Here is a 27,185-nt window from a genome sequence, read left to right as displayed (position 1 = left end):
AGTATTTCAAAATTTGAAAAATTGCCTCTGTTAAATACATGATGATAACCATTAAAGTAAGAGAAGAGTCCAATATTGCTTATATTTTACAAAAAAAAATAAGACTTTCATATGATATGTAAAGAAGCTTAATTAATTTTTTAAGAAACAAATAATCAAACAGTAGGCTCTAAAAAAATCTAACTTCTAAATCTGCAAGTGCTTTATTTTCTAATATTATAATATTTTCAATTATTTCATATTATTGCACCTGTTGTTTTTATATCATGTGTTATTTAATAAATAAAACACAAAGGTACAGTATTTGATTGATCCGCAAATTTGCGTTCTACATTTGTGTTCTGTTGCATAAATATTCAACAATATTATCTGCATGCATTGACACCATTGTATAAGAACTGAACTGAGCTGGATGATGATCACTGTTTTCTACAGAGCGGCTGTATAGATAAATCAACTAAATTAATAACTTTTTTTACAACAGAAATGAACCATCACTGAACTTAAGATGGACTATGACAATATTTTCTTCTAGACTTGCTGTACAGCAGAAACAAACTGTGTTGCATTATTTTCCTGTTATCTCTGTAAAGCTGCTTTGAAACAATCTGTATTGTAAAAAGCGCTATATAAATAAAGGTGACTTGATCTGACTTATATTGTTGTTGTTATATTAAATTATATTATTAAATATATTAAATATATTTTGCGTTATTCTCCAACAACTGCATGATTTCTCTACAGTTTAGGTTTAGTAATAATATCTGGCAACCTTGATGGTCCGTCACCACAGCCGCAAATCCTGCTGGGTGAATCGACATGATGGTGGACTGCATCTATAAGCCACTTTTAAAGGACGACGGAGTTGGACAGAGAGATGTTTCGATCTGACGGCCCTCTATTTGTGTTGTGGGGTTGCAAAGTGATGCCGCACTCAATAATCAAAAAATACTGAAAAAGAAGTGGGATAAAGACGTTCCCCAGCTTGAAAACGGTTTGTTTGGGATCATTTCTGAAAACATGGCAATGTCCCTAAACCAAGCCTGCCGGAGTCTTGCCCTGTCTACGTGGCTGCTGTCCTTTTGCTTCGTGCATTTACTGTGTTTGGACTTTACAGTGGCAGAGAAAGAAGAATGGTACACTGCCTTTGTCAACATAACTTATCTGGACCCAGTGACATCTCAAATGAAGACAGACAAGAGTGAATGTGGCAGATATGGGGAGCACTCTCCTAAAAGAGATGCCAGGGGTTTTGTGTTCATGCCATCTCATCTGCAGGACAGGCAGGCATGTGACAGTAACACTCAATTCCCCCTTCCCCATCCCAACATCCCATGGATAGCACTGATATCCAGAGGAAACTGTACATACAAGGAGAAGATCAGACATGCTGCCGCTCTCAATGCATCTGCTGTGGTCATTTTCAATGTGGGCTTCAGCAACTCTAATGACACCATTACTATGCCACATCACGGTAAGAGGACACAACTCTCTTTTCTTCTGCATTTGCTCTCCAATGGAATTTTGCCCCTTAAGTTAACTTATGCTAAAAGTACAAGTTGTGCACTATATCCCAAGTTTATGAGGCCACTTTCATTGATAAAGATCAACCTTATGTGCCTACTTAAAGGGTTAGTTCACCCAAAAAAAAAAAAAAAAAAAAATTATCTCATGAATTACTCACCCTCATGTCATTCCATACCCTTAAGACTTTTGTTCATCTTCAGAACGCAAATTAAGATCTTTTTGATGAAATCTGAAGGTGATGAAACACAGGGCAACTTTTTGAGCAATGTTGCTAGGCAATGTTGCCGTCAATGGGCAACCAGATGAGACACAGGGCCCTCGACCGATCTAAATTATCCAGATATAAATGTATTGCCCATACATTGCCCAAGCAACAATCGCTCGGCAAGATTGCCCAGCAACATTGCTCAAAAAGTTGCCCTGTGTATCATCATCTTGAGAGATTTCTGTCCCCTGCATTAACAGTCTACGCAACTACCACTATGACGCTTCAAAAAGTTCATAAAGCGATCTTAAAACTAATCCATATGAATTGAAGGGTTTAGTCCAAATTTTCTGAAGAGACTTGATCACTTTATTTGATAGGTAGATTTATTTTAGGTTTTTATCCACATATAAACATTGATCATCAAACATTTATAACAGAAGCTCAAAATTGCTGCGTAACACCAGAAGGAACCTCATTGGTTTTTGCTGAAGCTCAAACGTGCCGTGTAACACCTGAGAATGAACCTCATTGGTTCTTGCTGAAGCTCAAATGTGCTGCGTAACACGAGAATGAAGCTCACTGGTTCTCGCACGTCAAGCGAACATTCTTGAGCTTCCGTTTACCATAACTGATGGGCCTTACAGCTCTTGTCTGATCATAACCCTTCTTTTTCCAGTGATATTACTCTGACCTTTTCTCTTTTGTAATGTCTCTTAGCCATCTCTCTTTCTATAGTCTTTCTTCAAATCTTGCTCACTCTCTTCTCCCCCATAATGAGTCGATATACCCCCTACTGCTGATTGATTCATTCTCTCCTCTCTTTGGACATGACCCCTAATGCCGATTGGCTCACTCTCTCCTTCCCTATCATGAGTGGACACGCCCCTTACTGCTGATTGGCTCACTCTCTCCTTCCCCATCATGAATGGACATGCCCCTTACTGCTGATTGGCTACAAGTGTGTTGTGCTGCACAGTCCGATTCACTTTCGTCAGTGTCATGAAGAGCAACAGTGTTCAGACAGAAAGTTCTGCTTATGACGGTTAAAGCAGATATATACCTTTTTTATGTTACAGGTATGGTTCACCCAAAAATCATCATTATCATCGCCACCCTTTGATTTTCTTTACAACATCTCAAAAGCCTCTCAACAGAACTCTTTTTCACCTCTATTCAGTCAGTGTGTCCCTTTTTATAGGTTTATGTAAAATGTAAACATTTAATGAATACATTTTCAACATGAGCATAATAATGTCATCATTAGAAACAATATTTGCAACAGGGAAGTCCTTCCAAATTCGAATAGAGCTGATTCCAATAGTTGCAGAAAACCTCTATTCTCTCTTCCCAGTCTATAAAATGTTTATTTTCCATGTCGTGCACAAATTTGACTTCATCACTTCACAAAAATACTTGAAAATAATGAAAATGAGCAACATTGTGGAAATCATCTGAGAAACTCTTTTGCCCATGAGCATTAAAAAGTACATCGGGGATCAACACATCCGGATTCTTCAACTTAGGCTTGAGATGGTAATACTTCACATACTTGAACAACATCCTAAACACACCATCTGGCTTTGTTACAGTTAAGTCCAGCTGTCCTGAATTTAAAAAGAAAAGACAAACAGATGCAAACAATAAGATGAGTCCAGAGAGATTGGAACCCTTAGCTGAGATGTTCGAAGTCTTCAGTTTCATATGATAAATGTTGTGTACAGGTGATGCTACACTTGTCATGCAGACTTTAACAGAATGGTACAGAAGACATACATTGAAAAACTGCCCCTCTTGAAACATGCAAAACACACTGAAATATAGTTTAAATCCAAAAATATCTATTTGCTATATCTATAGCAAATATTGCCCAAGTTGAAAAAAGCATTGTACACTGAACAATAATTATAAACGCAACACTTTTGTTTTTGCCCCCATTTTTTCATGAGCTGAACTCAAAGATCTAAGACTTTTTCTATGTACACAAAAGGCCTATTTCTCTCAAATATTGTTCACAAATCTGTCTAAACTTGTGTTAGTGAGCACAGCATGATTATTGCACAGGTGTGCCTTAGGCTGGCCACAATAAAAGGCCACTCTAAAATGTGCAGTTTTATCACACAACACAATGCCACAGATGTCACAAGTTTTGAGGGAGCGTGCAAGTGGATATGCTGACTGCAGGAATGTCCGCCAGAGCTGTTGCACATTAATTGAATGTTCATTTCTCTACCATAATATGTCTCCAAAGGTGTTTCAGAGAATTTGGCCATGACAATGCATGGCCCCATGTTGCAAGGATCTGTATACAATTTGCAAAACTTGCATGCCCAGCATACTCACCGGATATGTCACCATTGAGCATGTTTGGGATGCTCTGGATCGGTGTATACGACAGCGTGTTCCAGGTCCTGCCAATATCCAGCAACTTTGCACAGCCATTGAAGAGGAGTGGACCAACATTCCCCAGGTCAAAATCAACAGCCTGATCAACTCTATGCAAAGGAGATGTGTCGCACTGCGTGAGGCATATGGTGATCACAACAGATACTGACTGGTTTTCGGACCCCCCCCCAGAACCAATCCCCCCCCCCCCCCCCAAGACAGTAATTGTGGCCAGCCTAAGGCACACCTGTGCAATAATCATGCATAGAAATACATAGAAAAAGTCTTAGATCTTTGAGTTCAGCTCATGAAAAATGGGGGCAAAAACAAAAGCGTTGCGTTTATAATTTTGTTCGGTATACATTAAGACAATTTAATGCATGTATTCAAATTCATGCTATTCATGAATTTTTTGCACTGATATGAATACTGTATATTAGATAGATTGATATTAGGGATGGATGGATGGATAGACTGACAGAAAGATATACAGACGGATGAATGGGTGGATAGACTGACAGACAGATAGACAGACAGATTAATGGATGGATAGACTGACAGACAGATAGACAGTTGGATGGATGGATGGATGGACCGATAGACAGATGGATGGATGGATGGACCGACAGACAGATGGATGGATAGACTGACAGACAGATAGATAGATGGATGGATGGATTGACTGACAGACAGATAGATAGACGGATGGATGGATAGAATGACAGACAGATAGATGGATGGATGGATAGATTGACAGAGATGGATGGACAGACTGACAGACAGATAGATAGACAGATGGATAGACAGACAGATGGATGGATGGATGATAGACTGACAGACAGATAGACGGATGGATGGATAGACTGACAGACAGATGGATGGATGGACTGACAGACAGATGGATGGATAGACTGACAGACAGATATATAGACGGATGGATGGATAGACTGACAGACAGATTGATGGATAGACTGACAGACAGATAGATAGACGGATGGATGGATGGATGGATGGATAGACTGACAGAGAGATAGACGGATGGATGGATGGATAGACTGACAGACAGATAGACAGACGGATGAATGGATGGATAGACTGACAGACAGATAGACAGATGGATGGATGGATGGATGGATGGACTGACAGACAGATGGATGGATAGACTGACAGACAGATAGATAGACAGATGGATGGATAGACTGACAGACAGATAGATAGACGGATGGATGGATAGACTGACTGACTGACAGAGAGATAGACGGATGGTTGGATAGACTGACAGACAGATAGACAGACGGATGAATGGATGGATAGACTGACAGTGAGATAGACGGATGGATGGATAGACTGACAGACAGATAGACAGACAGATGGATGGACTGACAGACAGATGGATGGATAGACTGACAGACAGATAGATAGACGGATGGATGGATAGACTGAAAGACAGATAGATAGACGGATGGATGGATAGACTAACAGACAGATAGACAGACGGATGAATGGATGGATAGACTGACAGACAGATAGATAGACGGATGGATAGACTGACAGACAGATAGATAGACGGATGGATAGACTGACAGACGGATGGATAGACTGACAGACAGATGGATAGACGGATGGATGGATAGACTGACAGACGGATGGATGGATGGATGGATGATAGATAGAGGGTTGGATGGATGAATGGATGGATAGACTGACAGACAGATAGATAGGCAGACGGACGGTTGGATGGATGGATGGATTGATAGATACTTAAATTCTACTGATAAAGTATGTTTTAATATGCTTAATTTAAAAAAAAATGAAATCCATGAAATGATCTCATGATGGATCCTCCAAAAGGTTCTATATATGAAGTGCCAGACAGATTCTGTGTACCAACTTTCCTTCTAAAAACTTGTGTAGATTCGACATTTAATGATGAGGATAGTGTTTGACAGTGCAGTGGTGGTGTGTTTGTTCAATGTGAAGTATGTCGTCTCTGTGCCTCTAGCACTTCTTTTGAGGCAATAATTTGAGATATGAACCCCACATCATTCCTTCAGGTACGGGCGATGAGGTGGCGATCATGATTCCCGAGCCCAAAGGGCGTGAGATCGTGGCCCTGTTGGAGAAGAACATAACGGTGGCCATGCACATCAGCATCGGCACGAGGAACCTGCAGAAGTACGTGAGCCGCACCTCTGTGGTGTTCGTCTCCATCTCCTTCATCGTCCTGATGATCATCTCTCTCGCATGGCTGGTCTTCTACTACATCCAGAGGTTCCGCTACGCCAACGCTCGAGACCGCAACCAGGTGCTGTAGCCAACAACACCACGTTTACTTTACGCCACAAATCTTACAATGAGACATTTCAGTATAGCATGATTCATGTCTTTTGCAGAGGCGATTGGGTGACGCTGCAAAAAAGGCCTTAAGCAAGTTACAAGTACGGACCATCAGGAAGGGGGACACGGTTTGTTTTGGGGTTTTTTTCTTCAGACTTCTTGGTATTTGAGTACTGTGAAATGTTTCAAGCACTTTATTCTATGCAATAATGCGATGATTATAATGCAAAACACAGGCAAAAACTCATTGTCCTTCCAAGTTGTTCTTTTCTTACTAAAACATAATTTATAAATATGATCAAAGAACTTATAAAACACTACACAAACTTTTTTTTAGTTTAATGTTTTTGAAATAAGTCTCTTCTGCTCAACTAGGCTGCATTTATTTGATACAGTAAAACTGTAATATTGTGAAATATTATTTCAATTTAAAATAGCTGTTTTCTATGTGAATATATTGTAAAATGTAATTTATTCTTGTGATCAAAAGCTGAATTTTCAGCATCATTTCTCCAGTCTTCAGTGTCACAAGATCCTTCAGAAATCACTCTAATATGATGATTTGATGCTCAAGAAACATTTTTGATTATTATCAAGTTTAAAAACAGTTGTGCTGATTACAATTTCAGTAGAAACTGATTTCTTCGAGATTCTTTGATGAAAGTCCACAAAAACTTTCTTTGTAACATTAGAAATGTCTATACTGTAACTTTTGATCAATTTTAATGAGTCCTTGCTGAATAAAAAGTATTAAAAAAACATACTGACCTTAAATGTTTGAACACTGTTATAAAAAGTATTGTTCTAATTCTAAATTCTTATTGCAAGAATCATATTTGAAGAGAAAATGATAAAAGCTTATATAAAATAAAAAGCAACTCTCCAATAACGCTTGCAATGTGTGACATTTCATCATGTCTTTAGATGGAGAATATCTTTGATCTGTTGTCTGTATCCTGTTCTTCAACACACATCTGTGATTCATTCTGATTAGACGTGTTTTACGACTATGTTCCCATCTGCTACTTTTCCTCTAATGGAGATTTCAGGGAAGTGTACACATATAGTCGCCCACGTATGGTAACTCACTACATTTATCGGCCCCGTTTCTAGGAAACTGAGTCGGACTTTGACAACTGCGCAGTGTGTATCGAAGACTACAAACCTAATGATGTCGTCAGGATTCTGCCGTGTCGGTAAGATTTTAGGCAAACATAAAAGTAGTATGAAATTATGAATTCTGATTCTCATAGAAATAAATGCTTAAAACTATGCATATTGCATTATTAGTATAGGTGGCGTTAGTTGGCCGTATTGAGGTTCAACCAAAAACTATTGAACTAAAGCCATCATCTTTTGATCTGTGCAACTTTAAGTGGTTTTTCCCAATCGTGCAGCATCGATATGAACATTACCATGCCAAAGCATTGCTTACAATGTGTCTACAGTGGACAGAAATAGATCACTTTTAGAGCTGTCTGTGGTAATAATTAACGTGCCTTTTGCATGAATTAGTTTGTTACCTTATGTTAGTTTTTACACAACAGTGTAAGCATGTAACTGTTTTGCTAAAATATCCAATGCAAAGACACATTTTAAACCAGTTTAACGCATTAAAGAGGCCTTATTATGACCTTTTTCAAAGTATTGATTTTGTTTTTAAGGTCTACTAGAATGTTTCCATGCTTGAATGTTTCAAAAAACACCGTTTTTCATATATTCTCCATTTTTGCAGCTCCTCTCTTCCCAGTCTGTCAGTAACGCTCTGTTTAGTTCCTGTCTCTATGAAGCCCCTCCTTCTGAAAAGCACACTGTGCTCTGATTTGTCGGCTAGACCAGTGTGTTGTGATTGTTCAACTCCTAACAAACCCTGCCCATTTATTTAGCGTATGCCTTGGGCGGGAATTATTTAAATGAGGAATATTGTGATGTGTTTGCTCCCGACAGAAAACTCAAGACTACAATGAAGGAGTTTCAGGGAGTTCAGAAACAGTGATACTGATAAAGAGAATAACTCCTGCTGGAGTGACTTTTCAGACCTTTTTTTAATTCTCAAACAGCAACATCACACAAGAGATGAACATGTAAAAAAAAAGGCATAATAGGTCCTCTTTTAAATGTGTTTGAAAAGTGTTAAACATGTTTTTCTGTTTTTTTTGAGTAAGTAACTGTGCTGTTATTGTCAGACATGTCTTCCATAAGAACTGTGTGGACCCTTGGCTACAGGACCACAGAACCTGTCCCATGTGCAAAATGAACATCCTTAAAGCCCTGGGCATCCCGGTAAGAGTAGAAGCTTGCCATGGCCTTTACAATATGACCTTGTGTTTTGCTCTAAATAAGCTGTATTTTTCCGTTCAAACAGCCCAATACAGACTGTTCTGATGACATGCCTCCTGATTATGAGATGTCCATCAGCGGGCCGCCCACTAATCCTGTGACGGGGGCAAGTGAGGTCTCCGTGGGAGAGAGCTCGGTGGTCCTGGACCCAGCGCTCAGAACAACAGGCCTGTCACACATTTACCACGAGATGGACTCCTTCCCGTTCCCGCCGGCCGGAGAGAGCCACCACATCGCCAGCAGTGAGTATATGGATGAACCAACGGGCATGTGTCTTACATTACTCAAACTGTAATCTTGACATAAGCATTTTCTGGAGAAAATAAGTTGAGTAATTATTCATGAATATTATATTTTGAGTTATAAATTAAGTTTGGCCTCTGAATACATTTCGTTACATACATTACCATTCAAAAGTTTTTTATTTGATCAAAAATAATAGTTATATTGTGAAATATTATTACAATTTAAAATAACTTTTCTATTTTAATATATGTTAAAATGTAATTTATTCCTGTGACCAAAGCTGAATTTCCAGCATCATTACTCCAGTCGTCAGTGTCACATGATCCTTCAGAAATCAGTATAATATGATGATTCGATGCTCAAGAAACATTATTATTATCAGTGCTGAAAACGGTTTTGCTGCTGCATATTTTTTCAGGATTTTCTGATGAATAAAAAGTTTAAACGAACATCAATCTTTATAACATTATAAATGTCTTTAATGTCAATTTTGATCGATTTAATGCAACCTTGCTGAATAAAAGTGTTAATTTCTTTCAAAAAGTTTACTGTCCCCAAACTTTTGAAAGGTAGTGCAGCCTAAATATTCATAATTCACAGGTCAAAGAAAATCATGAAATATTAGGACATTTTAAAATGTTGACATTTTAAAATTTCTAAATGTTTTTTATACTGAATGAATTTAGAATTGCTATTTTGTCAATGCAATCTACATAAAATAATTTTTTTAAATCCTTACAACTGGACAATTTGTTCTTATTTTTATTTTATTTTTTTAGTTGAAATGAAACTCAAAAGAGGGTCTTTCAAAATGGGAAAATGTCCTAATAAAGAAATGTTTCCACATAATGAAAGGTTCTGTGTAAAAGGAATTTTAATTCCGACATGAAATTCCCAACTCTCACATTGACCTACACATCTCTTCGATCTGGATTTGATTATTTTAGTCTGTTCCAGTGGTCTTCTGTGTGATCTACTTTCAGCTCTCTTATATTTAGGTCATTTTTTTTTGGTACTGTTTGGCAAATAAAAGTACAGCCTGTCCTGGTTCTCCATCGCAGCTCTAGTCAGATTAATAGACTAGATTAGTTTCTGCTCACACAAGCACTGTAAATAAGTCCATCAAGCTTCAAAAAAGAACAAAAAACACCATGAAAGTCATATATATAACTCATGTGGAATCTTCCAAGCCATTAGTCCTCCACCGGGCCTCTTAGATCTTATTCACATTTTAATTCAGATTCAAAAATGACGCCTCACACTAGATTTGGCGCCAAAACGACATTGGTAATGTTCTTTGTTGTTTCAGGTGAGCACCAGCCCCCTATGAGCAATGATTCAGACACCTCACTCATCACGCCAGTGGAGCTCGTCCCGTCCGAGGTAGAGCTTCAGTCCGATCCAGAGCAGGACGATGTGAAGTCCTGAAGAGCATTGAAGCCTCTTGGTGCCATAAAGGGAGCAGGAATGCAGCTGGACTGCAAAAAAAGCATGAGAAATAGCAGCACAGGTGTGCGACCTCCTTTTTTTTGACCTCATTGACACCACTATAAAAACAGCTTGCTTGTCCTCTTCCTCTTGCCTTTATCAACCTCATGGCGTCTTCCTTGCGGAGCTTGACTAGAAAAGCCACATGGTCCCTAGAGGGATGTTTTCGCTTTTACTTTTGGAAAATTTTGATTGTTTCAACTTCCCTATGGGATCACTGCCAGTACAAACCAGTATATTCCAAAATCAATAGATGCAATGCATCGAGGAATGTGGCCTACATTTGCTTTAGAGTGTCTAAAGCGATTAGCATGTGCTCTAACCGGTGTCGTCTCACAGGCGCTATTTGTGAAGTGTCGCCAGTGCTCATCTTACGCAGGATGCTATTTTTGCACTGTGTCAAATCACGCCACGGCGACATGATCTTCCCTGTTAAGTAGAACCCAGTTCACGATATGGTAAATGTGTATCCGTATCCAGAGAGGCAGGGCTTGATTATCATAATGCCATAAAAGCATATTTAAAGCACATTCTTTCCACTAATTTTGTCTTGACAAAGTATTGTCATCTATTCGAATATAGTCTCAGGACACATGCACACTGCTGAGTGAAGTGTCAATCCGGTTTGGAGTGCTTAAAGGGATAGTTTACCCAAAAATTTTAATTATTTACACACCCGCCTCAAGCCATCCTAGGTGTATATGACTTTCTTCTTTCAGACGGACACAATCGGATCACACAATATTTAAAAATGGGGGAGGGGGGATTTTAAATCCCAAATAAATCCATCCATCCATCATAAAAAATAATTCAGACAGCTCCAGGGGGTTAATAAAGTCCTTCTGAAGGCGAAGCTATGCGTTTGTGAAAGAAAAATATCCATATTTAAAACGTTTTTAGCTATAATAACTAGCTTCCTGCAGACAGCCAAACGTAATAAAAACGCCCCCAAAAACCAAGATATGGTGCAGAAAAAAAGTTGTTCTCAATATTTATAAGCAATATCACACAAGCAAAAGTGCCGTTTTCCCTAATACCGGCACGCTTGCAAATGTGATATTGATTTTATACGATTCAAAGGCAAAGTAGTGAACTAGTATTTGATTGTGAACGTGGTCTCGGAGTCAACCATCATAAGGAGCAATTCACTCGCAATTAAATGCAGTGTCACTCCCTAACCAGTGCAGTCTGCTATATTTAATTTTTCTCTGCCGTCAACGTCGTCTTTTTATTTTTAAAAAGTTAGCCCCAGTCAAAAGGGAAGTGTGTGTTTTCTGCTACACCATACATTGCAGCTGCTCACGACACTTTCGCAGAGGGATAGTATACGACTAACAAGCCTGTTTTAAATGACCGTTTCTTTTTATCATTCACAATAGGAAAGTGAAAGACTATTGAATGGTTATTTTGATATTAAAGGGTTTATTTTTCTAAAAAAAAAAAGAAAAAAGGACACATACATGAAGATAAACATTGCAGAAACACCCCTTTTAAATATTTATGTTTTATGTCATGTATAATTTACATATTTAAAATATATTATTTATAATTATATTATTGAATAAATAATTATTATTATTATTTCACTAAATAGTTTTCCTTTATATAAAGTATATCAATATTGTGATCATGTAGCCTGTTAATGTTGAATACATACCGGCTGTTTACAGTGTGTATCTGCTTAAAATATTTCTGTTCTTTCTTTATTTTATTTTAATTATTAAAACTATGGCATTAATGATATCAACATGAATTATTATTAACTTCATTAGGTATAAAGCCATTTTGTTCTGGTGTTTAAATATTTTTCTCAATGAGAGAGACTTTGTCTCAAATGTCCTTCACCAGTTAAATGCCCTCATACCCAGAATGCACTGCTGCAGTCAGATGGGCTGATGAATGTTCAGCACACTAAACCAAAGCTTCTGCATATGTTTCTTATATTAGGATAGGTGAATATGGTGTGTATTCACATCTGGCCAGCACTATTGTAATGACGGATGTAAACGTGCGCAGACGGACTGAACTGGGATCAGTCATAGAGCTGTGGAGGACAGCGCTGGGGTCTGTGATCCTGATATTCATATATATTTAGTCATATTTAATGTGAAGGCTTGTGCAGTGTTGTGCATCTGTCGGCCAAAAAGCACATGAGATTTCCCTGAGATCTGCAGATTTATTTTATTGTAACATTAGTCTGGCATGAATAAAACAGTTGTTTAGAGGAATTTTATGAGATTAGATGATTACCCATGATAGTGTGTTTTCTTTCAACGATATCTGTGGTTGATATCTCATTTTGTGAGTCCTTTAAAGCAGTCATATCGTGTATTTTGTTATTTATTTTTCCTCCTTAGGGAATTCATTTACAATTTGTGTCCTGTGCCTTTAAGACTATGTAAATGGGATCTTCACATATTTAAGGCTGCATTTGGACACATTACTAAAACAGCTGGTGCTGAAATCTTGTTCAAAAGGAAAATTATATTCCCTATATGACCCCTTTATTGACTAATCTACATGTCTATGTGTTGTTGTAGACAGAGATGAGTGTTTGACTGCTGTTTATTAATAAATCAATCAGACCTGAAAGCTTTGGTGTAAAGACTGATTTATCAAGCTCATATTTATATCATTTTTCTTGTAAAATTATTCTGTGCTATCCAGATACAGTAAGCATTTGGTTGACAACCTTCCCTAATTTATGAACACAATTGCACTTGATTTCTTTCTTGGTTTGCCATGAATGTTTTTCCAGTAAAATTACGTGCCTTTTATCCCCCCAGTGCAATTAAATTATGATTGTGATATTAAGTTATTATTACTTTATAATACATCATTGCATGTCCATGATTGTGAGGGACAATACATTTCATTGGAAGGTTTTGAGCCACAACTGTTGATATATTTAGAAAACAATTGTATTTTAATACTATAAAAGCCAGATGTGTTTTTAAGGGACCTCAGATGTGTTTTTAAGGAACTACAGATGTGTTTTTAAAAGGTCAAGATAAGAGGTTTGTGCAGCCACTGAGCAGTTTTTGCACAAGGATTTTCTGGTAAACACCAGATGATGTGAAAGAATAATTGTTAAGAGATGGTTCATGGAAAAGCTGATTGTCCTCGGAGAATGTTAAAATTTTGCCTATGAGAAAGAGTTGACGTCAACTGGCAGAATGACACAATTAGAGAGAAAGGCCAACGATGTGAACTTAAGTGTGGGAAAACAGGTGAATCTTACCAGACTAATGTCACTTGGTTATTGCGAAATAACAAATAAGAACAAGGAATAATAATTGCGTCTAGGCCAAAAGAAAATTCCTGCAGGCATCTCGGCTTTGTTAATAGTCTTATTTTTTATTTATTTTCTATTCATCAAAGAATCCAGGGGGGGGGGGGGGGGGGTATTAGGTTTCCAGGAAAAAAAACGTATTACGTTTTCACAAAAATATGAAGCCGTTTAACTGTTTTCAACATTGATAATAATCAGAAATGTTTCTTGAGCATCAAAATCATCATATTAGAATGATTTCAGAAGGATCATGTGACACTGAAGATTGAAATAGAAAACATGGTTTTTATCAAATATCAAATAGTTTTTATCAAATAAATGTCCAGATGAGCAGAAGAGACTTTTTTCAAAAACATTGACGAGTTCAAACCTTTTGAACGTGTATTGTGTATAAATAGTCCAAATGCAACATTATGATCAAATATCTAAAGTTAAGGTGCTGTAGATGTACCTGTATACATTAAAAGAAGCTGAATCTGACTTCTTACTGAATAGATTGTAATTAATGAATATATTTGATTAATAATTATATATATATACTTAATATTATAAAGCATCCAAGAACGGTTAGAAGAAGGGTCCAAAAAGCAATTATTCCCTGACATTTAATTTCTATTACTGCAACACATAAGCCTGGTATAACAGCCTGCTTCATTATTTAAAGGTGAAGTGTATAAATCTAGTTAATCTTGCCGTTTTGTCAGGTGTCGACAGTGGCACAGAACTGACACGTCTCACGTTTAAAGACTAAATGGTTGCATTACTGCCATTTATCTTCCTCTTATGCTGTTCAACAGCGTTGTTTCCGAGCAACAGTTAACATAAAGATGACAGACTGGACTGTATGGGTCTTCATTTGTGTCAGCCGGCTGACATCTGGTGCGGGGACCATTAAACACAAAGACAAAGCTGTGTCAACAGCAACCGCCGCTTGAAGATGTTTCCATCATATCGACGGATGAAAGGTGAGAATAAAAAAAGAGAACCGGGTATGAATGCTGTCTGTTTTCATGCTGCTTTTTGACAATAAAGCACTTTTAGTTGCGATTTACACACCGCCGTTACTCCTGTCGTCATGTGTGTAATACGCTGTTTCACATGTGCAAACACATATAACCTATATATATATATATATATATATATATATAAACCAGTTAGGTCCGGTCAAACGATGTATTGATTAAGTTCTGAGTGTGACCTGTTGGTAATAGACACTTAGCTATCGCTAAAAGAAGTGTCGTGCCTCAAATAAGTGCTTTCGATCTTCTTTTCTGCTCTGAGTGGTGTGGAAAACACTGGAGTTTTGCACAGACTCGTCGCAGCGTCTAGAACGCAACTGAATGCTTCATCAAGTGCCTCCATACTTGAAAAACCGCGGTAAACTACTTTTAAACAGGAAATATTAATCCTGACATATTATACCCAAAAATTCAGGGTACACAGCGACACCGGTGGGCCGAGACACACAGTTTACACTCATCACATTATAAATGTCTTTACTGTCACTTTTGATCAATTTAATTTAATTTTTAATTTTGGCCCGCCAAAGGATGTAATAAACTTAAAACTTACATAAACTTGCTGTTTTGATTCAGGAAGTACTGTAATGGTAAGAACCGAATGAAATTATTGGACGGAAATTTTTTTGATCTTGAGACTTCCACAGAAGGTGTAAATAGTATATTTAAAGATGTTGAAAATGTATTTTAATAGGCTATTTAGAGCACTTCTATTATTGATTGCTATTAGGATGTGTAGTTTCAACCAGAATACGCAAAGTGTTTGTTTGTGTTTATGAACAAAATTGATGCCCTACCTTTAAATTTCTGTCCTGACGTATTTGTCCAAACATTAACCTGGAATTGCATGCTTTGCTCCAGAGTATTAAAAGTGCAAAAACTCATTCTGAACACCATTGAGAATTGACCATGATGGCATGGGTCTGTGGTGGAGTAGTGAGTTTGATGTGTAATTAAACTCGAGGTTCTGTGGGATGCGGACTGGATTGATTCCTTTCCTAGAGCTTCTGAACAAATGAGGTTTTTGGGGTTTGGACTGATGCAAGAACAGTGAACCTGAGGTTACCCCGTGAGTCAGTCCTAGAGCTCCTCCTGTCCGATGTCAGGGGAAAATCGAGACGTCCAATATATTTTTTTAGGCGAGCCAAAATAACACCACAGACACAGTGTATAATCACCATGGGAAAATCTCAGAGTAAAACTGGGAGTTGTGAAAAATATGATACACCGGTGTTTTGCCTTTTTTTTTGTTATCTTCTTTTTACTCTTTTAATTCATTTTATAACTGTTTTAAATTTCCTTGCTTTTATTTTGTAATTATTTTAATTCCTTTCTGTAAAGCACTTTGAATTGCCATAGTGTATAAAATGGGCTATATGAATAAACTTGCCTTGCCATTGTGCAACGAGTTTTTGGATGCAACATTTTCTTCAGGAAATCTAGTTAGTTCTTTATCTTGCTGTGATCTTTGAGACATCAAATGTAATGTTATCCAGGATGTGCCTCGCCCTATTGTGGGGAATAGATGCAGTGTTTTTAGACATGGGGTGAATACCACAACGTTTCCTAATCTCAATCAGCCTACAAAGAAATCAAGATATCTTTGTAGGCTGATCCTTTTAAAATAGTATTTTCCGCTCTTCAAACACAACATTTGCTTTATAGGTTTGTTTTGTTATGTCATGAGGATCTCCGTTTTAACCCAAAAGTGTGGCCTTGATTTTCATCCTGCTCCTTATTAGACCTACAGCTACCCTTCTTACGCTCTCACTTCAAGTGGATGGTTATGCGCTGGTTTTGGATTTTCCCTGCACTGTGCAAACCAGATTTCTCTTGTTTAATTACAAGTTAGCTAGAAAACCAGACGTCCTTTTCAGCGTTTTGGATTGTGATGTAAATAACTCGTCTCAACAGGCCCCTGCTGGTTCTCTGTTATCAGGTTAAGCATTGTATTATACAATGCAGGTCTCTGAGCTGTTTGGCTGCAATCCACTTCAGTATGATGTTGATCTGTCTCCTCCTCAGTAACTACCATCAGGCATGCTGATATTACTGATTCAAAGCGATTCTGTTACCCTGACAAGGTCTCCCATCCAACAAAAACATAATATCTGCTGGCTGGTGAACCCGCCAAATATGTGGCTGTTGCCCTTGCATGATCCATTGTACTGCATTGTATTTCCTCTTTCAGCAAAATATGTCTTTTAATAACACTAGTCACCTAAAATCTAATAAATATATACAAGAAGCTACTTTGAAACTGTAGCTTGCAAAGTTACATGATAATCATTCAAAAAGCTAGTTAGGCTATGCATGCAAGCTACATACAACACTGAAAACTTAAGGGGCAATATCCTTTATAAAATGTATAACTATAAAATTGAATAGCTATAATAAAAAGTATAACTATCCAATAATTTAAAATTGAACCGGCTGTATTTTGCTGGCACAAAAACAAGGCGGGGTTTTAAATGAATTAACAATCACAATTAGGGTGACGTATCTGAACAGGTAGCCTAAATACTCTGGAATACTCGAGGTAGGCTATAGTAAATTGTATAGTAGTAATTTACATAACCAAGTGAGAATATATAATATAAATAAAATTTATAAGGATTTGAAACTGTGAACTATTTTTTTATTCGTTTACCTTATATTGATCCTTCCAACATGCAGAGATAGCTAACCATTTAGAACGAATCGATTCACTAGAATGAATCGGACTTTCCAACGCTGCATATAAGAGGGAGAGGCGTTAGGACGAACCGATTCCTTAAAATGAATATATGTTCTTTGAAGATGCCTCTGTTATGGCTGCTGTTCAGAATATTACTTTGATTATTGCCTAAAGACACACTGCCCTCTTGTGGAGGCCACTTTTGTCTCTCACATCAGCACTGAACTTTAAAATATCTTCAGTTGTAGGCTGTCTTTTTTATCATTAGCCTAGCCTACTTAGCTGCACCAACTGACTCAGTCTACTTTGTTATTCATAGAGTATTTTATCATCGTTAACCAGTCTGTAGGCTGTATTATGTATTTACATCTTCGCATGTTTTTGTTTTATGCATTGTAGGCCATAGCAAGGGTCTACCTTTGACGCTAGCCATTGATTTCCATCCCTACAATGGAGTCAAAGGCTACCGTTAACTGTTTGGTTACGAACATTATTCGAAATATATTTTTTGTTCAACAGGGGAAAAAAACAACCCATACAGGTTTGGATCAACTTGAGGATATGTAAATGATGACAGGATTTTTATTTTTGGGTGAGCCAATCCATTTAAACAATTTGTGTGTGTGTGTGTGTGTGTGTGTGCGCGTGTGAAACAAACTAACGTTAAACCAAAATACAATGTGAAACATGGCTAAATTGACCAAGCTTGGGTCTATCTATCTATCTATGATTGACTAGAATTTGACTATATTTTACATTGCTCCATTCTCCAGTTAAGGGGTCCCTTGCCTGAAAAAGGTTTATGATTAACACAGACACATTAGTGATTAACCCAGTGTTTTGCAGTAGGACATTTCCCCTGTCGATCTCCTGTCTGTAACATCAGTACTTTTGTCATTACAGTATGACTGACTGTAATGTAAAGTGTCTGCTGTCACGAGGCGTGTGACATCACTTCTGTATCTAACATGGGTTTTCCAGAACTGAAACATCCATGTAAACAACAAAGTTGTGTTGTTTTATATAAGGTTTTATATAAGGTGCAGTATTAGGCCATAACAGATACACTATGGTTTTATTGTATCAGATAACTGTTCTACATTCAGATTGAGGTTGTATATGAGTCATATATTCTTATAGATGAGTCATTCAAGCAAAATTAGAACAAGTACAGATTTTACAGTTTCATTCTTAGTAAGGTTTCTGTGTGTGGTGAACAGATATTAAAGGGGAAAGTCATTAGTAATAAAAAAATCCCTCAAAACAACCCCTAACACATACATGTTCAATCAAAGATTTTCACTCTATGCTTTACCTTGAAAATATACAAAATGTATAATGTAACAGATTGACCACAGTAGTATTAAGATTCCTGCTGGGAAATAAACTAATTTTATTTAGGTTGATTTTCATCCAAATCAAGTCTTTCTTAATAGTCAAGTAAAGTCACCTTCATTTATAAAGCACTTTTAACAGTATGGATTGTTTCAAAGCAGCTTTACAGTGATAATAGAAATGACCGTAACAGATTGTTTAGGCTTTACCACAGCTCTAGGATATTGTCCTAGAGTTATTGTCCAGCTAAAGTTAGTTTTGATTGATTCACTTCCGTTGTGAAGATCATTAGTTATTAACTTAGGGGCCGCTAACACCACACCGTTCTAACAGAAAAACCCTTAACGCGCTCCGGCCGCCCGTCCGCATAAAACAGTGCCTGATGTCTCGAGAACGTACTCCCTGAAATGGGTTCGAAGGTGCAAACGATTATCTGTTATCTCTGCGCAAACCTCAAAAACCCAGCGCATCACGTGTTCAGTCGATAGGTATGCACTTTTGAATATGTGCACAGGCGTGTAGTCCTTCTTCACAAATCAACCCTTAACAATCTACTTGTCTGGCCTTAAAAATGTATAATACAGAAATTTTGTCGCGTCTGCATAGCCACGTGAATTGGAATTATCCCGACAACGTTTTATTAGTACAAAGGTAAAGGGAAAGAGGCCTTCACAGGGGAGAGACTAGTTTACACTTCAGGGATGCATTGTCGTCGTGTCCAGGCGCAGGTCCTTTATCGGATCTGGATACGGCCTGGATCCGGCGAATTGCGGTAAACCTCGGGATAAACAGAGAGACTAATATTAGCGTACATCCTTCTTATGATGTACCAAGTACTTCAGGATTTATGGGATGTGTTCCCGGTTCCGGCTGATCTAAACTATGCAGCCTAACATTGAATTATAGAAGTCTATAATGAGTTACGTGTATGCTAGGCCAAAAAGATGTGTTTTTAGTCTAGATTTGAACTGACAGACTGTGTCTGCATCCCGGGACAATGTTAGGAAGACTTGTCACATGCCTGTCCTGTCTTGTGTTGCACATGGGTGTTTGTTATGTTGTGCCATGTGCTGTTGTGATTGTTGATCCCTCCCCCTCGTTACCTGATTAGTGTTTGAGTTGTTCCACCTGTCCCCTCTTTATTTGTTCCCTTTTTAAGTCTCCTCTTGTATGCAGTCTTTGTTGGTTCGTTGTCATACGTCTTCCCAGTTCCTTGTTGATGTTCTTATGTTCAGAGTCAGTGTTGGTTTCATGTTCATTTATTATGTTTTCCCCCTCGTGGGTTTTTGATTTGTGTTTGTACAGTTTTTGTTATTAAATCCTCCTTGTTTTTGTACTTGAGTTCTCTTCCCATTTTTGTATGTGTTGCGTGACAAGACTGTTCCAAAGATTTGTTGCTAAATAGGAAAAGGATCTACCGCCAGCAGTCGATTTTGATATTCTAGGTATTATCAACTGGCCAGAATTATGAGATCGCAATAGACGTGAAGGACTATAATGGGTTAAGAGCTCGCTCAAGTACTGGGGAGCTAAACCATTTAGTGCTTTGTAAGTAATCAGCAATATTTAAATAAATGTATAGAATGTTTAATAGGGAGCCAATGCAGTGTTGACAGAACCGGGCTAATATGGTCGTACTTCCTGGTTCTGGTAAGAACTCGTGCTGCTGCATTTTGAACTAGCTGTAGTTTGTTTATTAAGCGTGCAGGGCAACCACCCAGTAGAGCATTACAATAATCTAGCCTTGATGTCATGAATGCATGAACCAATTGTTCTGCATTTTTCATTGAGAGCATATGACGTAATTTAGATATATTTTTAAGATGAAAAAATGCGGTTTTACAGATACTAGACACGTGACTTTCAAATGAAAGATTGGTATCAAAGAGCACACCCAGGTTCCTAACTGACGACGAAGACTTGACAGAGCAGCCATCAAGTGCCATATATTATTACGTGAGGATTTTTTTTGTCCAATAATTAGAATCTCTGTTTTTTCAGAATTAAGTAGTAGGAAATTGCTCGTCATCCAGTTTTTCAGCTATGCATTCCGTTCATTTTGTAAATTGGTAAGTTTCGTCAGGGCGTGAAGAAATATAGAGCTGAGTATCATCAGCATAACAGTGAATGTTTCTGAAAAATAAGTTAGTTCCATATGTAACATAGAAAAGTCCCACATTATCTTTATTAAGTAAGAAAATGGATGACTAGAAAATGAAACACAAATTAGTCATTCAGAGCTGACCAAATCTCAAACTGACTACCACGGACTTTACTTTTGAAGGGAATTTTGTTAGAATAATTTTTGTTGGAATTATCCCAACAACAAAAAAAGTCCAAGTTGATGTGAGAACACTTCATTTTTTTTTACAGACATTTCCCTTTTACATCCTGCTTAAAGTCACAATGAAATCAAAATGGATTCAAAATTCTTGTTTGTTTTATGGAATATTGCAGTATTTATTATAAATAATTTACCGTGCACATTGTAAGGCTGGTGCCGAGACCAAGAGAGGGCCACTCTCGGAGAAAACAAAACACTTCTTCTGGAAATGAACACCTGAACACTCTCTTGCAAAATTAGCATCCCCATCCGAGACGCAATCACACCTCAGTATTTTCTCATCTGCATTTCTTTCCTCTCTTCTCTCCACATATTGAGATCACCTGAAATTCACCCAAAATAGTTAATGCGAACAATTACCATACAACACTAAACATGGTTGGTATCATTTGAAATGTCTCTGGTACAATGGTCTCATCTCCACAGAAGTAAACCAGAATGTAATGAAGGTTTTAAGAGTTTAGAGATACTTTGCTTACTGTGGTGGGTGTGTGACCTCTCCCAGGGTCTTTCATGCAAATTACCTTCTGTCCTCAGTAAGGTGTAAACTACCCAGATCTGGGACCTTGATTAATGCAAATTCCCATTGTTAACTTGTGTCTCCATTTGGAGGATTTTTTGTCTTGGTCTGGGTATTTAAAGAAAAAGCCTCAGGGCGATAGCCAGATCAGCCCGTAATCTAAAGTCAGGTAGCCTATGTATCTTTTACTCTTTATTTCTGAGCATTTGATGTTTTGTATTGGTCATTTTGAATTGATTATGTAATTGGCATGATACATTTACCTGACAATAATAAATAGTTAAAATTGAGTTTATTCTGATTAACTCTAGTAAATTAAGTAAAGTCCATAAAATCACAACTCTACACTCAGGTTAGTAACGGGCTAAAATACAAATTAGGTGGAGCAGAGGAGCACACGATTGATGTTTTAGAGATCCGACTAACACTTCGGCATTAGTCATCATGTATACTTAGACTGTAGGCTAATAATGGGTTTTCCGTTTAAAGCAACGAAGTGTTGTTTGACTAATCTTAATAGTGTGAGCGTCAACCTCTGATTATTGTAATATAATTCAAGCTAAGTGTAAATGGATGTATCTATTAATATGTTAAATAGCAAGTTAAATAGCATTTTTTCCCTTTCTTTTTGGTTGTGTGTGCATGTATGTTGTGCAATACTGCAGCTTTGAGGCCAAGACAAATTTCCTGAAAAAGGACAATAAAGTACTAACTAACTAACTAAATGGGAAATTATTGCATGATTATATAAAGTTACCATTAGAGGAAGTTAAGTCGGTCATCTTGGTCATGACCTCTGGTTAGATACAGTCTTACCTTAATTAAGTGTGTACAGTTCCACGGGGACTAAATAGCATACTTTTAGAAATAAGCAAGCATGGTGCGGCATCTAAAGGTATTAGTCAATTGCTAATGAGCAAGATTGACAAATTTTGTGATTATGAGATCCGTGTATCTGTGAGACTGAAAGTGTTATATAATCCAGATGAACAATTGTATTTTAAATAAAGAGTAAATAATCAAATGTGTAGGTAAATTATAATACCAATGACCAAAAGTCAATTCGCGTTTTAACGTTAAAATGGAGTCAGATAAAAGTTGAATTAATAAAATTACTTTGCCACACTAAAAATCCACATCTCTTCTCTTCTCTGATGATGTGTTCACTGGTGTGAGGGCGGAGCAACCTGTCACTCACATGAGATCCACCAATAGCAAACACAACCATCCAATCAATTCCCCATGGACAAAATCCCAAATCCCTAATCCCTACATTTGTTCTTGTTTGAGAAGCCGTTTCACTCGGATATACGTCACAATTAGGAAAAGAAAAGACTATCGCAACTTCTGTTTCATTCTGACTTTAATTTATTACACTGCTCTCTGGAATACTTGTTTCTGATTGGCCAACCGCAACATTCTGCTGTCACATAATGATTAATTCAAAACATTGTTTTCTTAGCACAATGCCACGTGAAGGTTTATTTTGCTGAGTGTACATTATCACTTATTCCAAGTTCACACCACTTTCCTTCTCAGCCTCCTCAGCGCCGCCTACACAAGCTTGTTTGGTGTTTGTTTTCTTGCTGTGGTTTGGCTTAGAAAAGAGTATGATCTCTCTCACCCACTAGCGGCTGATGAACCACCACATCAGCAGAAGCTCAGTAATAGATGCAAGATGCTGCTTGCACCCCTGTTTTTCTGTCGTTGTGGTTGTTTATGTGGTTGTTTTTCTTCGTCCTTTTGAACTTCAATGTCCCACCTGTCATGTAGAGCAGAGGTGTTAAACCTAAACGACACAGCGGTTAGCCACGTGGAAAAATACACTTCAGATCGTATCACCGATGTAAACCCACCCGACGGGGAAACACCTCATGCAAACATCAGCCAATGTTTTATTTACTTGACCTATTTGTGTAGAATGAGGGTTTTCACTTCACCCAACCGGTTAAAAGTCAATTGCAAAAATAGAAAGTGTGTCCTTTTGTTGTAAAATATCAATTGAAAATCATTATGTTTTTGACAATATTTTGATAATCAAGCACAGGAGTTGACTGAGGGAACCCTGGCCCAGACTCTCAGACAATAAGCAGAGAGACATTCATACCTGTATTTGTTTTATGATGGTTTTATTAATATATAAACCTATTCTAAATGTGTTAGTTATATAGGCCTAGCATTTTCTTGGTTCAGTTAATATATATATATATATATATATATATATATATATATATATATATATATATATATATATATATATATATATACTTCATGTTAGATGGGATTGATCCATCCGACAGCACTATTAAAATAATATATATTATATATAAATAATGTATACAATTAATCATGATTAATCAATTTGACAGACTGATAAATATATAATCTACAAAATGTGTGATAATGTAAAATGTGTGCGTATATAAATGTGTGTGTGTGTGTACTTAATATATATATATATATATATATATATATACGTAATATATACACACACACATGATTAATGATATAAATTTGTGTGTGTGTGTGTGTGTACGTAATATATATATATTCGTAATATATACACACACACATGATTAATGATCATCCCAACACTGTGTTTATACTGTGTACATTACATTATTTGTTTGTTGATGGTTTTATTAACTGAACCAACCAAAGATGAAATTCAGTGTATAATATCGGCCTAATGTAATAAAATAAATAAATAATAGCCAAATTAATACATGCAAAATAAATAAATTCTAATAATGAGTTCAGTATTCTATGTATTAAATTCTATAAGCCTATATGAATTTCTTTCATGTAATCATTTGGCTATTATTTATTTATTTATTTTTATTACAATATTGATAGCGATACCTTAGTTGGACCCATTTTGAGCGCATTAGAATCCTATAATGTTATTTTTATTTTGTTTTAATAAAGATAAACTGTCGATCAGTTTTTTGTTTATGAGCAAATGTGCTTTCCGCCCACAATCACTACGTCACAATGGCCTGCCCATGACGCAGGCTGAGCGCGCGCGCTGCCGTTTGTGCTGCAGTGGCGCCAGTGAGTTGAGCATCAATATAACACGGCTGACATGTTAGGCATTGTTTATTTTGCGTGCTTCATTAGCTCGTGCAAACGCTGAAAATGTCTTTGTCTTTCGTTGTGAATCAGCGGAATACACTAATTTTGCATTTCAAGGGCTCTGCTAGGCGTTAAAGTCGTTGTCGTCCTTTAGGAAAAGGTGTTCATGGTGTTATTATTTGTGTAGTGTGAGGTGCGCGCGCGCGTGCGTCTTGTGGCGCTCCAGGAGGATTATATACATTTTTAAATGCACATATTTTAATATTTACCGATCTGCTCGACACACTTAGTTTTGTAGCCTACTGACAGCTTAGTATTTTGCTAAACACCGCCGTCAGATCTTCGAAGCGCGTCGCTTGGCTGTATCGGGTGCGCGATTTGACGCTTGGATAAGCTTTTGGACAGCGACTCCATACAGGACCACGTTTATAAGATTTGTTAATGTCCTCGTGAGGAACTCGAGTTGAAGATGTGGGTGAACCCTGATGAGGTGCTGTTGGCCAGCGCGTTATGGATGACAGAGAGAGCGAATCCGTATTTCATCCTGCAGAAGCGAAAGGGCCATGGAGAAGGCGGAGGAGGACTCGCGGGTAAAGCCATGATTACTCAATAATTTGCTTACATTCTCGTGTTATTTATGATGAAAATTATGCACAGGTGCGTTTCATTCATGTCTGTACTGTCACGGGGACGCGTGCTGGTTTTGGTCGCGCCGCGTGAATGGAGACGCACCTGCGCGTGCGCGTTTACTCAATATATTTATTTATTTGTTAAGTCTATATGGCATTTTTTTATTACCAATTATATCATCAGCCTAATTTCGAAATATTAACATCAATGTTTTATATTTAGAATGTCATGGACAGGTTTGTGGAAAACTTGCTGATCCTTGTTATCCAGTATCTTTAATTTTTCAAACTCCTAATGCTTTGAAAATCTTTAAGTTCGATTTTGAATTAACTTGAAATATTGATTGATTTGAATATTCATTGAACAGGAAAAGAAAGTATGTTTCCAGCCAGTTATACAGTGTTGCTCTTGACAACAGTTATTATTCAGACTGCTGATACATGGCTGACCAATCAGATTCAAGATTTCCATATATTTAGTGTGTGCTATTGATGTATGGTTGGGCTTATCGACCAATATAGACCCATGTGGATCTAAAAAGCCTCATAATCTTTATTTCCATCCCTGTAAACATATAAAGAGATGTATAAATGGATTCAAACGCCATATAAATGCATCTTAGTATTGTATATGTTAGATGCTTCTTAATGTGGCTGTAATAACCAGCGGTTGACCAGTTTTTTCAATGGATTATACTTATGTCTAGAAATCAGGTTGGCTGATGAGTGAAAAAAATATGCTGAATTATTTAGCATTCATTTAAACGTTAGTAGATTTTATTAGGGATGCACCGATATGAAAATTTTGGCTGATACCGATAACCGATAATTCGTTATATGTGAAAGCCGATAACCGATATATTGGCTTATAAATCTCAATCCAAATTTTTATATAATTTTTGAGAGCCTGATTACAAAAACAAAAGTCTTACCATTATAATTCATGTCCCACACAATTATAATGTTCTCATTATGATTTTATGTAGCCTATATGACAGACTTGAGCTGCACATGTTGCATTAACTGTAATTTCCTTTTCTGAAGTGATTCTAATAATATTTCTAGCAATTCAAAACCGTCATTGCGAACAGTGTTAATCTGAAGTGTCTCAACTGAAGGAAATAATCTATTATTTATTGGCTTTAATATATCAGCCAAATTTTCTTGTCGGGCCAATAACGATAACATTAAAAATTAACATATAACGGCCGATATCTTGTGCATCCCTCTATTTTAGTTCTGTTCTACAAACTCAATTGCTATGACAATATCACAATGACCAAATACAGTTTATTATCACTGTCCCTGGACAGAAAGCTGATCTGGTTTGGGGTTTTGAAATGTGTTGATCTCACCTGCTGACCTGGCCAGTTTTTATAGGTGGACAGGTATGTGTGGCGCTCTCTGTCAGCCTCTTTATCTCTGATCGACAGATATCATGCTGGAGCCTTGAGGGGAGTTCTTGAAAAACAAGGTGTTTACGGATAAAACTTGGTGTGGATGATAGCAGAGATCAAATATTGTAAGATATTGCCGAAACTTTGCTGGTATTTGTGCGTCTACCTCTTTGTGTCTGTCAGTGAGAAAAGACAGACACAAAGCGTACTCTAGCGAGAAACGATGATGTCATTGTTACATAAATGTGTGAGCTGTGTGCCAGTTGCCAGTGAGAGTCAGTGAGCCTGGCACGGCCCAGCAGACGGACCCGGAGAGTCTTGGGTAGCCGGCGATTGGCCAAAAACAAGCACATGTATGTGTTTGGTATG

General features: G+C 37.3%; 2 protein-coding genes across 6 annotated transcripts in view; both read left to right on the top strand.

Annotated features, from left to right (window-relative positions):
• Positions 1–786: 786 nt before the first annotated feature.
• Positions 787–16,954, top strand: rnf150a (ring finger protein 150a). 4 transcript variants are annotated; one of them, XR_013207758.1, is made up of 9 exons: positions 806–1,474; positions 6,172–6,422; positions 6,511–6,582; positions 7,568–7,650; positions 8,641–8,737; positions 8,820–9,036; positions 10,350–10,550; positions 14,618–14,785; positions 16,865–16,947. XR_013207758.1 is itself a non-coding variant. In XM_077245923.1 (7 exons), the coding sequence occupies exons 1-7, from the start codon at positions 1,021–1,023 to the stop codon at positions 10,466–10,468; spliced, it is 1,293 nt and encodes a 430-aa protein (XP_077102038.1). In that variant the 5' UTR covers positions 787–1,020; the 3' UTR covers positions 10,469–13,120. The 4 variants fall into 4 exon arrangements, 1 of the variants encoding a protein (XP_077102038.1); XR_013207757.1 differs by lacking the exon at positions 14,618–14,785 and having other exon boundaries at positions 16,865–16,954; XR_013207759.1 differs by lacking the exons at positions 14,618–14,785; positions 16,865–16,947 and adding an exon at positions 12,476–13,120.
• A 7,778-nt stretch (positions 16,955–24,732) lies between these two features.
• The window catches only part of tbc1d9 (TBC1 domain family, member 9 (with GRAM domain)), a 35,247-nt gene continuing 32,794 nt past the window's right edge, over positions 24,733–27,185 (top strand). The window contains exon 1 of one of the 2 annotated variants that reach the window (XM_077245906.1): positions 24,733–25,380. In XM_077245906.1, coding sequence (XP_077102021.1) covers positions 25,260–25,380 — 121 coding nt within the window. In that variant the 5' untranslated portion in view covers positions 24,733–25,259. The remainder of the gene's footprint in view (positions 25,381–27,185) is intronic. The other variant, XM_077245904.1, reaches the window with a different exon arrangement.

This window comes from Siphateles boraxobius, unplaced genomic scaffold (genome assembly GCF_051911475.1).
Source record: "Siphateles boraxobius isolate OS27281-9 unplaced genomic scaffold, OSU_SipBor_1 29, whole genome shotgun sequence".
Taxonomy (NCBI): domain Eukaryota; kingdom Metazoa; phylum Chordata; class Actinopteri; order Cypriniformes; family Leuciscidae; genus Siphateles; species Siphateles boraxobius.
This window is presented reverse-complemented; position numbering and strand designations above follow the sequence as displayed.

Bases quoted from the DNA above. Each gene is read 5' to 3' on its own strand.
- rnf150a (XM_077245923.1), top strand. From the start codon at position 1,021: ATGGCAATGTCCCTAAACCAAGCCTGCCGGAGTCTTGCCCTGTCTACG. The intron at 6,583-7,567 runs GTTTGTTTTGGG...CCCCGTTTCTAG, and splicing joins CCATCAGGAAGGGGGACACG to GAAACTGAGTCGGACTTTGA. The intron at 8,738-8,819 runs GTAAGAGTAGAA...CCGTTCAAACAG, and splicing joins TTAAAGCCCTGGGCATCCCG to CCCAATACAGACTGTTCTGA.